At 36.7% G+C, this 16,998-nt stretch overlaps 2 protein-coding genes across 3 annotated transcripts; both read right to left on the bottom strand.

Moving 5' to 3' along the window:
* Nucleotides 1-656: 656 nt before the first annotated feature.
* On the bottom strand, nt 657-2,745 carry LOC121329144 (U6 snRNA-associated Sm-like protein LSm3). Of its 2 annotated transcripts, none has more exons than XM_041274536.1 (4): nt 2,655-2,745; nt 1,951-2,061; nt 1,495-1,590; nt 657-840 (listed from the first exon to the last, which is right to left on the bottom strand). In XM_041274536.1, exons 1-4 carry the CDS (start codon nt 2,673-2,675, stop codon nt 760-762), a joined length of 309 nt encoding a protein of 102 aa, XP_041130470.1. In that variant the 5' UTR covers nt 2,676-2,745; the 3' UTR covers nt 657-759. The 2 variants fall into 2 exon arrangements, with proteins under 2 accessions (XP_041130470.1, XP_041130469.1); XM_041274535.1 differs by lacking the exon at nt 2,655-2,745 and adding an exon at nt 2,413-2,581.
* A 4,099-nt stretch (nt 2,746-6,844) lies between these two features.
* Nucleotides 6,845-16,237, bottom strand: LOC121329265 (ankyrin repeat and BTB/POZ domain-containing protein 1-like). The gene is made up of 12 exons (XM_041274793.1): nt 15,949-16,237; nt 14,740-14,802; nt 14,330-14,385; nt 12,740-12,884; nt 12,174-12,333; nt 11,828-11,873; nt 11,470-11,586; nt 10,860-10,975; nt 10,456-10,554; nt 10,051-10,218; nt 9,486-9,686; nt 6,845-8,705 (listed from the first exon to the last, which is right to left on the bottom strand). Exons 1-12 carry the CDS (start codon nt 16,002-16,004, stop codon nt 8,499-8,501), a joined length of 1,434 nt encoding a protein of 477 aa, XP_041130727.1. The 5' UTR covers nt 16,005-16,237; the 3' UTR covers nt 6,845-8,498.
* Between the last annotated feature and the right edge of the window lie 761 nt (nt 16,238-16,998).

Genomic DNA, 16,998 nt, shown 5'->3' with positions numbered 1-16,998 from the left:
TTGTTTTAAAACAAATGTACTGTACTAGGAAATAACAATTAAGAAACCTGTTGCTTGTAATTACAAACAGATTTTTAAAAACTTGCACACCATCGCAGTTTGTGACCTGAAAATTCCCCTGAATAACAAATCACATTTAGCAACAATGGAAACAAAATAGATTTACCTTTCAGCAAATAATGCACAGTGGCCCGATATGGTAAACTGCTATATTATAGAAATGTTATGACAATAAGGCTTTGTCAATGTCTTTTGTGTTATGTTACTAATGCTCTAAAATGATGACTAGTATGTAACTGTTGGTGCCATTGTTTTTAATCCAAGCTAGTGTGTAGGGAATGAAGTACACAATGTATTTTCTTTAAAATACAATTCCTACCAAGCCTCACACACTGTGCATCAAATATGACATAAGGAACCTGATCCAGATTTTGCAAACAAAACTATGAGCGTATCACTGGCCAAAAACTGGCCATTCTTAGATACATATACATTAATATTTTAGGCAACTTTTTTTCTGAAATAAAAGGACTTTGTGGCTTTGTAGTTTTTATTTTTTATATATATATATATATATATATATATATATATATATATATATAGTTCTTAGTCTTTAAACCCAAAGGAGGTTTTATGGTTTTTTGTTTTGTAACATCAATTCAAGAAACGCTGGGTTACATTTTTCTAAAAAAAAATTCCACTCCCAATGGGGAGCACAGTTCAACAAGTTGGATCCATTCTCTTCCAGGATGTGTGCATCTAGCCAACTCTCAGTGGAGGAGCTACCAGTACTACACCATCCCCTCGAACAAACAGCATTGGGATGTTCCTCTTTGTGGACTGTAAAAGAAGACAGAAACCTTTATCAAACGCATACCCTATAGTAAAACTTGTCTTTGACAGTTCCATATCATGACCAGCTTATTTGGCTTCAGCACCTTTTTATTGAGTATTTTAGTATTGTAAACCAGTAGTCCCCCCCCCCCCAGTTATTTAGTAGAAATAGTTTACTACAAAAATTATTTTAAAAAAAAGGCAGGAAGGATGCTTATGAGGGGCGATATATAACATAGACTTCCCTGTCCTTGTATGAAATATGGGGATGATCAAACACTTCAGGGTGCTTGGACACCTCTCCGTAGACAACAGTTTCACTCAAGATTTTTCCTGGCAAGCACGTGTTGTCAGCACTTGGCTGTGACTGTTTAATCCACTATGGTACCGCACGGCAGCCAGAAAAAAATTGCTCTGCGCTGATCTGTCCAACGCCACATGAAAGCAATGGCAGCGATACATGCGGCAAAATAACGCGTCCGTCTGTCTGTCTGTCTGTCTGGGGTGCATTGGCGCCTCAATGGGGTCTAAAAATGGATGACACTAGTTCTACTCATAAACAGGGATTACCCAAACATATAAAAAAAAAAAACTAAACTGAAGACCAGATATTAACAGTAAAAGAGGGTATAAAAAATTAAAGATTTATTCACAACTTACTTTATAAATTTCTTCATATGTCTCCTCATCAATTTCTACTGTGGTCACAGTCTCTTCAACATCACCCAAGATCATGTTCAAGTGCTGATCATAAGCCTGCAATAAAAGAGAACTTGGCTTAATTCAAAGAAATATTTAAGTATAACTGATAATTAATAATAATACTAACTAAGCATGCCAATCTGGGAATCAAATATCTATATTATGCAATATTTGGATTTACAGATTTTATGTTTTCTTCTTCCATATTTGTCTTAAATTTAAAGCAGTGATATTACCATGTCCAGTTTAAAAGACAATCCTTGGTATCAGTTTACAATAATCATCCCCAGTTTAACTCCCTGTACAATATTTTAACAGAGAATCAGTACTCAGGAAATATTCCTTGTCATTCAGTCATTAGACCTACATCTTTTGGAGATTTGCAGACTGATTGATATTATTTATAGTACTTACGTGTAGCCTTCCTCTGAGCTCTCTGTCATTTCGCATTTTCACATAAATGCGCTCATCAAGACTAAGCCTGATGAGATCAAGAGGTTCCTCAACAGTGTTGGAAGTTTGTTGCTATTAAAAAAAAAAAAAAAAAAAAAAAAAGTCATAATCCTGTAAGCTCTTGTGTATACATAATCTCTATTTGAATACTTTAATACAGCACTACAGAACTCGCAACAGGTCAAACCACCTCAAACAATAAATATGATCTAAAGTTTACAACTGTTTATTTTAATAACAGTATTTCTGTAGTTATAATATTATGTATATATTACGGTACCTGATGTACTGAATTACAGAATTAATCAGCGGTACTTATCAGTTAACAACAATCCACTGAACAAAAGCATGTACAGGTAAATATTACTACTGATACTATAATTTTACTCGATTCGTGTTTATCGATAAGAAAACTACACATACAATTACAAATACATAACATAGAACATGTGCGTAGTTTTTCACGCTCATTAACCCGCTTCCGTTGTGTTATTCATTGTCAATAACAAAACAGGAAAACAACGTATTTCAAATTAAGTGACCATTTTCGGTTTCCATGTAAAAAAAAAAAAGTTCTTTTGTTAATAACCGGACTTGACTGCCTAAACAAAAAGTATTTGCCATTTTGAATTAACACTTTAAAAAAAAAAAAAAAAAAACGTTACCTGCTCTACTTCGTCCGCCATCTTTCAAATCACCTCGCGAGATTTTATGAAGTTAAGAGAACGGGATTTAAAACAAGGCGTGTGTTACTCAACTCAGTCCGCAGGCGCAGTAAGCGTTCCGAAGCTCGCAGCTTGGGAGCGTTTGGTCTGTAACATTATTATTATTTTTTTTTGTATTGTTGGCCGAAATGATAATTATTGTTATAATGGACGTATTGTTCAAACAACCTCACAGATATCTCTGCAGGCCTTGCTTTCTGATATTATTGCTTTTTCATTGTAATTTCATCTAAAGCGCGGAATGGCCCCTCCACTTCGTGTAGGGACAACTGTTAGTAACCAGCGACTTTCTTCCCATAATCACACACTAGTAAGATGCCCGACCCTGTAGGCATTGGTGAGGTGAAGTGCATCAGATTTCCTGGAAGGCAAAACATCCAAACATAACTTTTATTTGATTTAGTGCAGTACCAGTTTTAAAATTAAAATAGATGTTTGCAGTGTATCATGTTTCTTTATGAAGCTGTACATTTGAGACCTATAAAGTGAATGCAAGTGCACGGCAGGTAAGATTTATGAAAGGATTTTGTTGGCCACAGCGACTTTAAAATGTCCGTCTTTGGTAATAGCTGGCCACATTCGAGTTTTTCTTATTGTTTGTATATCTTTTCTATAGAATTACACCAACAACAATAAGTTACAACGTTTCTACAAGATTCTGTCAACCAACACAGATGGACATACAGAGTATATCCACAATGGAGGGTAAATGGGTTTCTTTCAGTTGGTCTGTAGACTTGTGTTCTTTTATGCCTTGTACTCCCTATACCTATTTCTATTTCTTTTATATAATAACCTTGAATTATGTTGGGATCTATTTTTTCAAATTTGTTCACCTTTCAGAAAAAGGGTGGTAAACTAACATGAAATTATTTATGTTCATTTAATAAATATAAGTTATCATAATATATATAATATATATCTATTCCATATATAATTATATATATATATATTATATTTATATAGTATCTATAATTACCATTAATGTCAAGAATTACATGTAATAATGTATGTTTTATGTAATACAAAAATAAATGATCAGTCGGATTTTATATATATATATATAATATATATATATATTATATATATATATATACCAAGTACACACACACACAGTGCCTTGCAAAAGTATTCAGACCCCTGACCAATTCTCTCATATTACTGAATTACAAATGGTACATTGAAATTTCATTCTGTTTGATATTTTATTTTAAAACACTTAAACTCAAAATCAATTATTGTAAGGTGACATTGGTTTTATGTTGGGAAATATTTTTAAGAAAAAAAAAAAAAAATATATATATATATATATATATATATATATATATATATATATATATATATATATATATATACACACAGTACCAATCAAAAGTTTGAGTACACTTGCTGGAAACTAGGTTTTTTCATAATTGACAATGTTTTACGTCGTATACGTTTCTGTAAATACTTGAAAATGAAAACACATGTTACAATATACAAAACAAAACATAAGGAGTATCAAAGCAATGTTCAAGAAAATTGAAAATTGTCTCTAAATCTTGGATTCCTCAAAATAACCACCCTTTGCCTTAATAACAGCCTCACAAACACAAGGCATTCAGTTGAAAAGTTTCAGCAGGAAATCACCCAACATGTCTTCCCAGCTCTTCTGTAGCAATTCCCAGAGATGTAGGGCACTTGTGGGTAGCTTTGCTTTCACTCTTCTGTCCAGTTCGTCCCATACAAGTTCTATGGGATTGAGGTCTGGAGACTGGGCAGGCCAGGTCATTAGATTGAGTTGTCCTTCACTTTCCTTCTTCGCCAGATAGTTCTTGCACAACTTTGAGGTGTGTTTCGGGTCATTATCTTGCTGAAGAGTGATGGACTGCCATACTAGCCGTAATCCTGATAGAATGGCATGCCTCTGAAGTATGCTATGATAGCCATGCTGGTTGAGCTTGCCATGGACTTGGTAAAGATCACCAAACTCTGTCACCAGCAAAGCAACCCCAGACCATGACACTGCCTCCTCCATGCTTGACAGTAGGAACCACACATGCAGAACTCATGCGCTCACTCTCTCTGCGTCTTACAAATACTCATAAGGCGGTTGGACCCAAATATTTCAAATTTTGACTCATCGGTCCATAAGACCGACTTCCACTCCTCAGATTTCCAGTTTCTGTGTTTTTCGGCCCAGGCAAGTCTCTTCCTCTTATTCTGCACTCTTAACAATTGTTTCTTTGCAGCAATTCTTCCAGTTGGCCAATTTAACGTAATCTCCTCTGAACAGTTGATGTTGAAACATCTGTAGTTCTAGTAGCATTTAGCTGAGCTTGTATTTCAGAGGCAGTTAATCGCTGGTTACACAGCCTTGTGACTCGAATGAACTTGTTCTCTGATTCTGAGGTCACCCTTGGCCTGCCTGACCTTGTTCGGTCCTCATGAGTGCCAGTTTCTTCAAATCGTTTGGTCTTGGTCACAGCAGTTACAGACACTTGCAAAGTTCGTGCAATTTGTGAATCACGGACCCTCACCTGTTAACAATAATTGGTGACAAAAGGTTAATTAGGTAACATGCTAGTTAACTCAGAGAACAGTAAATAAATCTCAAAAAACTACTCACTTCTAAATCTTATTGTAGTCATTTTTGTATTACTTTAGTATAAATACATGTTAATTTGGATTCATATGTTGTTTTTTTCTGACTTTATGTGAACGAAAAGACACACATTTGCCCGTTTTCCCATTGGAAATAGTGATATTTTAGAAATATCACTGTCCTGGTCACAAAAGCAAAGTTTGTGGGGAATAATAGCCATTTTCTATACTTTTGAGGCATAAGCAATTAGGAAACAACACTTACTACCCAGGAACAAAAAAAAAATGATTGACTGATTAACGTTATGGATGCAATTTCGTAAGCTTTCATTTCAAATAAAAAAAAAACTGGTTATTTTAGATTTTGTTAAATGTCATGCCTGTATTAGTTAATCCTTTTGTGACTTTTATAATTTGAAATTCCTTTTAATGCAATTTGATAAGAGCGAAGTTACAATTGAACATATGTTGTCATTAGTAAGTTCTTACAATCAGTATTTATTATAGGAGTTTTAAAACATATGCATTGAACATGCACGAAACAAATGAAAGATACTAATCAAGCATGCAAACTCGTAGAACCAGTGTGGTAATGTAGAAAAATATTGGACAGTGTCATGCATATGGTTATTAAGCGTGCACATTCCACATCCATGGCTGTATTCCTAAAGCTTTCATTGCAGCCATTTGCATTCACCTGTATGTAAAAAATAGGAGTTATAGTCTGTTACTAAAGACGAGTACCATTTCAGAGGGTTTGCAAATTCACATCCATTTGTCCACACATCATTTTGACATTTTATTTATAAAACAAACTTGTGAAGATTTGGTAAATTAAAAAAAAAAAAATTCTACTGATGAACCCTTCCGTAAAAACGTTAGGTATTTTACTGTGTATTTTCTATTGTAATACTGCAATAAAGGGGGATGTCAGTGGCTAAAAGTATCTGATTAGTCCTAATTGAGATTTGTTGTTTCCTGTTCCTTAAAACTGAACCTGCATACTGGTGAAGCATGTTTTATATGTTATTCATATACAGGATGTAGACACTGCTTTTTGGAGGTCAGTGTGTGTGTATAGTATTGGCACACATTTAGGGTCTGCTGGTACCTGGACTGGAGGTGAAATGTAGTTGCTATGCTGCTTTTCATTTTGTACCCAATTTTCTTTATGCACTGGTGCAAAGGTCTGATAGTTGGGCTCTTTGGTTGTATGGGTGCAGTTTGTTCAGTTTCGCCAACATTTACATCAGCATAAGTTAATTTATTGAAATACAGTAATGTTAATGAAGCTTAAAAATAGTGAAATAAACTTGGTTAGCACGTCTTTAAACACAATACACAAGGCAGTAGCATCCTTGGGTTAAGTCAGTGTACCTCAATGCACATAGAGTAAGACAGTCAGACTGCAAGCTATGTGGGCTAGTCTGGTTATGAATTCCATTAAGGTTATGTTGATTTCAAAAATACTCTTTTCAAAGACCTTTCCACACCTAAAACCAAGGAAAATTAATTTTCAAGAAATAACAAAGAAACAATGTGAGGTTTGTATATTTGACCCAGTTTATTCATATTTCCAAACATCTTCAAATGCTTTTTTTTTTGGTTTGTTTAAATACAGTGTGTGTATAATAGCTTTTATGTTAATACTAGAACAGCAGAAGCAATTACATGAATATAGCCATCCTGTGCTTTTACTGCCAAGTGCTGTCAAATGATGTTAATAAACTGAAGATCCCTTTTTAGACAATTAGTTTTCTACAGAAATAATAATCCTAAGTAATTGTACACATTAGCTTATTGGTTAGTTTATATATACAAGTTACCTGACAAATCTTTACTGTATGTATCCGTAATCTAGGCTATGTCACACAACTCATAGTTCCCAGTCTATTTTACAATAGAAAGGTCAAAACCTTTACTTACCCAATTGATTCTTCCAACATGCTTAAATTAGCGTTTGCCTCGCTCAAAGAATGCATTGTATTATCTACAGTTTAACTACCAAATATCTCTAAACCATTGTCTGCAGTTTCATAATCACTCTTTTGAAAGGAGTGTTACAAAACTAGAAATTCAGGAGTTTCATTCAAGGCTCTTAAGTATTAATTGCCAGTTTTATAACATTGTGATTAAAATATACATGGTATTGTTGGTTTTGTGAAATTCTCCCATGTTATAGTCATCAAATGAGAGGCTTGATATAATGTTTTGGGTTTTTGTGACAATGCTAGGAAAAAAATAAGGTACCGGGAAATTAAAATCCTATTGGTTTCTTGATTAAAACATCTTTACAGGCAACTTCTCTATCTGTTTTAGCAAATGTTGGGTTAACAAATAAACACATTATTTCATACATATTTGAAGTAGTGAAGACCACTTCACAGTTTTGTGACTTCCGAAAAGCAGGGTTGTGGCTTTTGGGACCTACCAAAATATTAACCAAATATTTAAATTCATATAAAACAAACTGTATTAAATGCCTAGTTTTTTTTTTCTCCCCACTACTACTACTACTGTAGTAGTTTAATACATCTGCAAAACTGCTTTAAAACAGACCTTAAAATCTGCACTCATTTCACTTCATTCTTGATCGTCAAATTTTAATTTTATAACTAACGGCCAAAACATTAGCAATAAAATGTTATAAAATTTGAAAATCCCTGTAATGTACACAAATGTATGTGAAAACAGTTGAGCAACTAAGCAGTCGGATCTCAGGGACTTAATTGCATTGGCCAATATGACCATGAAGACAGTCTTGGAGTCTTCAAGCCTGCCAAACTATGAGACAAAGTGACGAGCTACACACTTACAGTGGCACAAATCAAAGAAGCCTTCGACACTGGACAAGGCCCACCTGTTTTCCAATGCACTGGGGCTACTCATTGCAGGATTTGGTATCAGGTTACTAGAATTTTTTGGCTAGTCACTATCATCACTTCGTATAAGCACCCTCAGATAAGATCTGTACCCCTCTGTTTTAGCAGTGAGGTACGACTGCATAAAGGAACTGGTGGAATCTAAATAAGGTTGAGGGATTTGCGCAGAGACCAAGGACTCCTAAGGAAAATGTCCTGGAAGTGGGAGGGGGAGGAGGACTAGGGTTTATTTCTGCTCTCATCCATAAATAAAAGCTTAATATTATAATTTTGGCTAGTTTATAATAGCTGAAAATTTATGCTGCTCTCAGGCCGCTCCTCAGCAGTCGAGTCCGATGCTGCCCAGCAGCTGCTCCAAGGCCTCCAGTTTCTGGTTGGCCTCCTCGATGTCGCTGTAGGTCTGCACGTTGCTGGTGATGTGAAAGCGGATGTCGTCGATGAGCGGGATAGAGTCGGTCTCCTGCCGTGCCTCCACTGAATCTGCATCCTCCTTGATCGCCTCTGCAAACTCCTCCGTCTCTATCAGCTGCAGGAGGTACAAACAGATTGCAATGCATTACAGAAAAAACTAAGATACACTCAGAAATCATGAGAATTAATATTAAACACCATTCTTATGCTTGACTGTGTATTGTCTTCATTTTAAAAAGGCAATCAAATACACCATTCGCTTTTACATCTTGAAATGGACATGCTCTGCGCTTAGGACTGCTTCACATGCGAGTCAGGTAATCGTACACAGCCTACATCTGTGAGATTTAAAGAGCAAGTAGCGGGGTTCACGTGTTGCTACAACTGGTTAAATAACGTCCCTGTAATTTTTCTTTTCATTATGGACGTCCTGACAACTTTTTACACTTAACTTTAATGTCTGTTTCAAAGTTCTTTGTTATAAATGGCTGCTCTAGTGCACTGATAGTGTAAGGATTATTGCCCACATTGTCAAACAGGTATCACAGCAATAACGATGTGGTCTGAAATGATTTAGGACAGATCTCCAACCCCAGTGCACTACTGAAAAGAGCTTTGAAACAGACTTTAAAAGGTTATAAGTGTAAAAAGTTGTCAGGATGTTAATGTAAAGAAATTACAGGTACACTATTTAAACAGTTGTAGCAACATGTGGGGACGAATGACATTATATTTTTCGGAATCCCGCTACTTACTCTTTAAGCAACTTGGTTGTGCAATTTCTACTCTTCAACAAACAGTGTAGACACAGCTTTCCACGTTAATGTATGACGGACCAATGGAATACCTACAAAAGCTAGCAAGTCCAACAAAATCACAGCAAGCGCATACAAACCTTCTCTATGATCTTGGCCATGTATTCAGTGCACTGGTCCTCAAGCCGCGACAGGCGGAAGAGTTTGGCTGTTTTCCAGATGTTGACAACATTGTCTTGGTGGAGCGTCTGTGCCAACGTTTTACCACAGAGCCTCTTCAGCCCTGGCAACAGGTACATGTCGGCCACACACAGCACATCATAGGCATTCTCTGGAGACAACTGGGGAGGGCAGGCAGACACACTCAGAGAGAGACGTTCGCTAAAGATGGTTTGCTGCCCGACTGGGGAAGTACACTCAATGTATTAACAAATGAAGCTTAAGATAATTGTTCTTATATAAAAGACACCTTTGTAAAAAATTAAATTGTAGCTGTTCTTACACTGTGTATTTATTTATTCAGTTTCTATCCTTGCATTACAGCAGTCAAAACAAATTGGAAACTACTGCAGCTGTCTAGTGAATGAAAGGAAAGACTAGCCAGCGGTCTATGTCTTCTCACATGATGTACAGTAAAACTATTGTTCGTATTGATTTGCTTAGTGATTGAGTGTCAGTGTGATGTGGAAGAGCCTTCTGTTTCACCTCTGTGTCATCGCTGTAGATGTAATACAGGACCCTGATGAAGATGTCCTTTGTGATGTTGTGCAGGGTCACTGCAGGGATGCTGGGCTGAGACTGCAACGCTTCACTCTCGCAAAAATGATCCGCCAGCAGCGCCCTGAAATAATCGCTGCGGCCACAGAAAAAGGCCTGTTGGGAGGGTGAAAGATTCATTTTAAAACACTGTACAGTTCTGTGACCTTGATGAAAGTACCATACAAACTGAGACCTAAATAAGAGACTTGTATATAGAATAGGCTGCGTTATTTTAACACGATGCGCTGGGCTGATAAACTAAAAGCTTGTTTATCACACACTACCCAATATATTTATTAAGGATGGACATGTTTCAAAGCATCCAGTATTTCACTGGTGGCAACCACACACCTTATGACACAGGAAGTCATAGCCTTCAACTCTGAAACAGACGTCAGGGGAGCTTGTAAAGTTGTCAGTTCTGTCAAAGGGCAGCTCCCCAAATCCCACCTAGAATACAGACAAGGTAAATTAATTACACTTACACACACATATACAGTAACTGCACCTATTCAATAATGTGGCTCAAAACTGACCGCTAAATATTAAGTGTACTTAGGTTGAAATTAACTTTTCTGTGAAATTGGTTCTTTTATATTGGCCACACTTGACAGATTGCGTCAGTATATTTGAATGCGGCTGAAATCAACAGAAATTAGCAATTTTAACGATTAGAGCAAATTAAATCCCCCAAAAAATCACAGCCCTCCCTGTCAACATTCTTGCAGTAAGCAGGTAAGACCACAAGCCCATACCCTGAGTTCAGCAGGCAACGCGCAGTCCGCTAATATAGCTAGGTCCTCCTGGAGCTGGAAATTATTCGGCGGTTCCAGCGTCAGGACTTTCACACAGGTCCCCGGCTTGGAAGACACTGCAATGTTAAAGCCAGTATTTTACATTGGCATCACAGGAATGCAAACCCAAGCACTCTATGTGGGGACAGATGTTTCACCTGCGGTGCCATTTTATTGCCCAATATTAAAATAATTACACCTTTATGGCTTAAAATGCTTCGGTCCCAATTATGAAGATTAATGCTTTTGAATCAAGGTTTTAAAATCTGTAAAATGACAATCATTTAGTTTTTTTTACAGAAGCATTTGTCTAATTTCTAGTCTAAAATAACCCTGCTATGGTCACCATTACTAGCACACCAAAACCAAGACAACAGAAACAAATTGCCCCTATACAAAAACCTATAGTACAGTAAATATAGAATCCAGCTCTATGTTGTTGTGGTTTGTGGGTCACTGTTCACAGTACAGGGGTTATAGTTGACCTTTGTGGATAACAAAAAACGAAATCTCAGAACTCAGATCTACGCTGGGTAGGCTGCTGAGTATGGGTATGCTCAGGATGGCTTACCAAATTCATAGACCTTTTTGCATTTGTTCTCCAGTTCCTCTATGAGGTCATCTATTTTGCACTGCTTGGCAAGTCGTATGCAGTCCTCCACATACTCCACATCAATGTCTAAACGACCTGCAAAATGGAGGAAAATCCAGGAACCAAAAAAAAAATAAAAAAATCTGCACATGCAGCCCAATTAAAAAAAAAAAAAATTCAACATATATTGAGATTTTAAAATCCCTTAGAAATTATTGACTAATTCAGTGACACATGACTGAAAACAGTTCCCACAAAACAGCCACTAATCACTCTTGCGGTCAACAGTCAAACAACTGTCCTCTGACCTCACATCCCAGAGTTATATCACACTTACCAGTATAAAAGTACTGCAAAATTGAGCAAAAGGCTGCTGGATTTATCTGGAATTTAAAATAAATGTAGCATGTTATTGTCGAATATACTATAACCTATATAAATACTGTCCTCATTACATAAAAAACAACATCACACATTGTTTTATTACCCCCAAGCTGCCCCATGGTGGCTCTGAACCCTGTTTATAGTAACGGGGCAGGTGTTTCTCACCTCTGATTTAAATTTTTTTTTTTTTTTTTTTTTTTATTTACTCCCCACTTAATGAACAGGTTCCCCCCTTGCAAAGAGCATTGACACAAAGACAAATTGTACCCAACAGGCTGGTTTTATTAAATGAAACCCACCAGCGGGTGTTTCAGGGCGATGATGCTCTTCCCTTTCCACTTCGTTTCAAACATCTCATTGAAGTAGTCGGAACGCGCACTGAGGATGCAGCGGTGAGCGGTGAAGGTTTTTCCGTGGACGATGAACACAATATCACTGTCTCTATCTTTCTCAAGAAGTCTTTAAAAAAGAAAAGGCAGAAAGTTATGCCAATACTAAATTGTTTCAGAAAGGAAAAACCACCCGATAGTTTCTAAACAACTCCAAAGACATTCTGCAATTGAGTTATTTCTTATTCATTTTAGAATTGTAATTGATCTTTTGTTTTTCCAAAGACTATAGCAATTTGCCTATCGGTCTTATTCATTGGGATCCTTCAAGAGTCGAATTGATGATGACCTTAGATGAATGATCTTAGAATCAATTAGCTATTACTAACCAGTCAAGCATCCTCTAACTTTCCAAGTGTTCTTCCAAGTTCTGTTAACAAACGCAGCTGATCTTGTCACCATTTAAGAGAGGGGTTAGCCAAACAGAGTGATCTACTCCCTACTCTACTCCACACTGGGAGACACTGGACACACACCTCTGCAGGAAGTCATCGTAGTAATCCCTCTGCTTTCCCTTGGCTGTGATCTGCTTGTATTCCTTCAGTAGCCTCCGGATCGTATCACTTAGGGCGCCGTACAAACAGCGTTCTCTGTCAAACGTGTTCGCCTCACATTTCGCACCTGCAGAAAAATTGATGTTTATTTATTTATCAATTTACACACGATTGGACAGGAGAAACATGTACCTTCTAACCACGGTGAAAGACTGGCTTGAGGAGGTGATTGATTTATCAAAATGGCTGTGGTTTTAAGTAAAAGGAAATCGCCATATAACCCAATAAGCTAAAGTTCAAGGGTTCAATGCTGTGATGTCAAAGGTCTACAACTGTATCACATAAAACTACATCAACAAGGAGAACACTTCTTGGTTAAAATTAAACAAAATCTGTACAGGTCTCAAATATCCTTGAAGACAGTTATGGACAGCTGAAATAAGGTTGCACCAACACCAGCTATGATCAGCGGTCCAGATAAGCTGTTTACCTGCCGATTTTTACGCAGAAATATGTAATAAATTTACGTTTAATGCGTAAACATACGCATAGCAATTCCTGCCGCCTCCCCTAAATTTTCCACTACAACTACATCTCCCAGAATACAATCTCTTCAGTTACTAGAAAACTCTACACAAGAAAAAACTACCAACAAACATTATCCAATCTATAGCTAACCCTGTCTTTACAGCCAATCACAGTAAGAATAAGAAAAATTAAACGCTACACAGGTTGAAGCCTAACCCAGTCCAGCTACAAATCCAACTACAACCATTGTCAGAGGCAACTGCTAAAAAAAAAAAAAAAGGTGCCTATGATATTAAATTAACTGTTTTATAACTTAATAATGCATTTTCTTATTGTATTTAGCTGTATGGCTTGATATTGAAGTTGTAACATGTTCATCGAGTTTAAGAATTTAATGTTAAAATATAAGCAATGTACTTAATTTGCAGAGTCAGTGCGATACCTTGAAAAAAACTCGCTGAGCGATAAAGAACCTTGTAGAACACACACTGTGGTTGTACAACAGTTCAAAATAACATTGCAATTAAAATAGCAGGCTCTTTTTTAATGCCTACCCCATTACCATTAAAGATGGTATAGTATTTATCAAGATTACTCATGACTTCAAGGTAATGTTATATTTTACCCCCTGAAAATACATTTTCCTCTCAGTGTTCAAAATTAGAGGGCAAGTTACTCCCAAACCCCAAACCTTAGCGCTGGTTATGATCAAACCTCTTTCTTTTTTAGTTTTAAAAAGGTAACTCGCAACAAACAGTGGATTGTCAACGGACATCTTAAATGCTTGTTCTTAGATCTGTTGCTCCAATACTGAGATTTTTATAATTTTCGATATTGCTCAGTTTAACTGGCTGCATTCGGTTTCTTTGGTTCCTGCATGGTTCATGTCATATGTGATATAAAAGGATGTACATGTATACCAACTTGTGTTGCACTTTTAAAGGTAGTTTATAGTTCTGGTTCATTGAGAAGTCCTCTACTTGCTATAGAGCAAGTCAGCCTACCTTTGATAAATTGAGACCATGCAATCTTAATTCTACTTACCGTTCCCCAGCAGATACTGAACCAGCTCCTCGTGGCCACACAAGCATGCATAATACCTATTAAGAACGGAGGACAGAGATCAGCCAAAATAAGATACATGTGTAAATCATACCTATCAAAACCATAAACTGCAAATGTTCAACACAGCCTGTCTTCTCTCTGGGGGGAGAAGTAATCTATCACTTTATTAGCTTTTAAAATTCTGTATTACAGAGAACTGCTGTTCAAAGATTAATCAAAGAGCCCAAATATCCTGGGTTTGAATCCCCCTACTTTAACCACTGACTCACTGTTATTGAAGCAGTTAATTTGACCTCACTGAGCTCTTGTCCTCCAAGATGCAAAATTAGATCATAGAATCAATCATAGATTAAATAACGCCAATGATACAGATAGAATGCAATGCTTACAATGGGGTACTGTCCCATCTATCTCGGACATTCAGTTCCACATCTCTCTGTTCGACAAGGTACCTAAAAGCGGAAAACAGCCGACATTCTGGTTAATTTTCATTTCAGTGGCTTTACCAAATAGCTCTCCTCAACCCAAGTAGGTCCCTAATATGTACCTGCTGCAGAAAGCAAATTTATGGTCAGGTGGCATAAATGGCCATGTCCCAAGTCAAAGTGCAAATAAAGTCTGGAACACGGGTTCTGTACAGGAGGTGGGAGAATATTGCTGTGCTAAAGAGGTAAGAAATTATTTGAAAAGTCTTGATAATCACAACAAACACAAAACAGAGAACTGCTGAACTTAGTAGGGATGAATTGGGTCCAAGTTGCTGATACAGGTCCTACAGGAATCAAGGAGAGAGAGAGAGAGAGACACACACACACACACAGACATGGTTGTATTTATGCCAATGCTCAGTGTTTTGCTTGCTTTCTCCAATTCTGACAGTTCTGCACTATCTGAGACTGTCAGCTGTTTTTCCTCTCTGAAGGCCTACATCCAACATTAGATATGTTTCAGGGCAGACTCACTGTACTCTAGAAGGTTACTCAAGGCTAGTTCTGCTAACTATTATCATCCACGGTTATGTGAGCTGTAGTATGTTGCATTCCAAGATTGCATTAGGACAATTAAATATTGCCCCTTGGTTACTATTTAAATGTTTTATTCAAATGTTAATTCCAAATGTATTGTTACTATTCAAGCAAGCCACTGCCACATTCAAACATCATAACCTTTCCGTCATGTGAATCTAACATTAGGATTATGGTCAATTATGTTCTGCAGCTATTCAACTAAATATATTCAGCATGGGCAAGAGACACCGGATAATTTTGCTAGTGCTAATATATTAAGTCTGCATTTAGAGCAGTTCTTCAACGATATTAACATGTTTACAATACTTCTAATTCACTGTTATAAACAAAATAATTATTGCAGAATTAAAAAAAAAAACCGAACCCAGAACCACATTAGAATTCCTGAGCGGGTTTAGAATCTTTGCAACATAAGTTTACAATTAAGCCTCTAAACATTAATTATATTAAATGCATTATTATTTGGAAACTTTGCTGGCAGTAGCACATAGTAAAAACAGTAACGTGCACGACCCAGCTAAAAAATAATACTGTACTACAATCCCAGAGCTGGGCGTGCAAAACCCTTACCTAACTCTTGAAACGTCGCCCTTCCTGCAGCTTGTAAACAAATCATTTGAGTCCATGGCCGGAGAGTTTTCAGTACTCTGAAATGCATTGAAACTGCAGGCCTGTGTTTGTCAGTGTTGAACACAGTGCTTTATACACTGTATGTATTGAATATGGCTTGAACAACGGTTTAGTATTTACATGCACAACACAGCCTTCACTTATCGATTACGCTTTACTTCCGTGTCTCAGCTGTTTAAAGCATCCGTTCCTCAATGTAAACACAGAACAGAGAAAAATAGATTCAGTAGATCCCCTCCATATTATATGGGATAGAAGAATATAGTGACATCTAGAGGTGTGGTGAAGAAATTGATATAGACTTAAGTATTAACCATGCAAGAATGTATGAATACCGGTATTTTAAAATCATGTTTATTAAATGCATCTTTAACCTTTGAATGGCAATACATATTTTAGACCAAAAAACAATACAATATTTTAGAAGACTATTTAGGGCCACTAGACTAGACTGCAAGACAGATACGTTTTAGATTATTCTGTTCGCCATCCTCATGCACTCGCACAAGCAAAAGCATTCCAAATCACACGATGGCAGCGCTGCTCCACAATCAACTCACTCTGCGAGGTTGACAATTATTTTGGTAGTTTTTAAACCTGTATTTTTGCATTTCAGCTACGACAGATAGTATTTTAAATATTGCACATGGTATCCACGGCATAATCTAAAACTACTTGTCTTAATATGGGATTTCAATGCATTTTGTTTAATAGCCATGCCAAAGGTCTTTAAAATATTTGATTATTAACTCACCCTTACCTTGATTCTCAAAAACATAATGTTGTACTTATATTTTATTTTATTACACCTAATATTCAAACTCTTTCATTTCTTAACATGTCATGTCTGTCCAAAATTATAACCTATTTCAGCAGCTGTGATGATGAATCTGTTAAGTGGAATAATATGTATTGGGAACACCTGAGATCTGCCAACATCATTATCCATTGATGAATGACCATATATTGCTTGTAGACAATGCCACAGGT

The sequence above is a fragment of the Polyodon spathula genome, chromosome 16 (genome assembly GCF_017654505.1).
Source record: "Polyodon spathula isolate WHYD16114869_AA chromosome 16, ASM1765450v1, whole genome shotgun sequence".
NCBI classification, from domain to species: domain Eukaryota; kingdom Metazoa; phylum Chordata; class Actinopteri; order Acipenseriformes; family Polyodontidae; genus Polyodon; species Polyodon spathula.
This window is presented reverse-complemented; position numbering and strand designations above follow the sequence as displayed.

Excerpts from the sequence above, each read along its gene's own strand:
- LOC121329265 (XM_041274793.1), bottom strand. The coding sequence starts at position 16,004 with ATGGACTCAAATGATTTGTTTACAAGCTGCAGGAAGGGCGACGTTTCA. Across the intron at positions 11,587-11,827 it reads TTTGCAGTACTTTTATACTG|GTCGTTTAGACATTGATGTG; the intron begins GTAAGTGTGATA and ends TCCATTTTGCAG. Across the intron at positions 8,706-9,485 it reads TGGCCAAGATCATAGAGAAG|CTGATAGAGACGGAGGAGTT; the intron begins GTTTGTATGCGC and ends TACCTCCTGCAG.
- LOC121329144 (XM_041274535.1), bottom strand. The coding sequence starts at position 2,460 with ATGAGCGTGAAAAACTACGCACATGTTCTATGTTATGTATTTGTAATT. Across the intron at positions 1,591-1,950 it reads AGCTCAGAGGAAGGCTACAC|GCTTATGATCAGCACTTGAA; the intron begins GTAAGTACTATA and ends CTTTTATTGCAG. Across the intron at positions 841-1,494 it reads CATATGAAGAAATTTATAAA|TCCACAAAGAGGAACATCCC; the intron begins GTAAGTTGTGAA and ends CTTCTTTTACAG.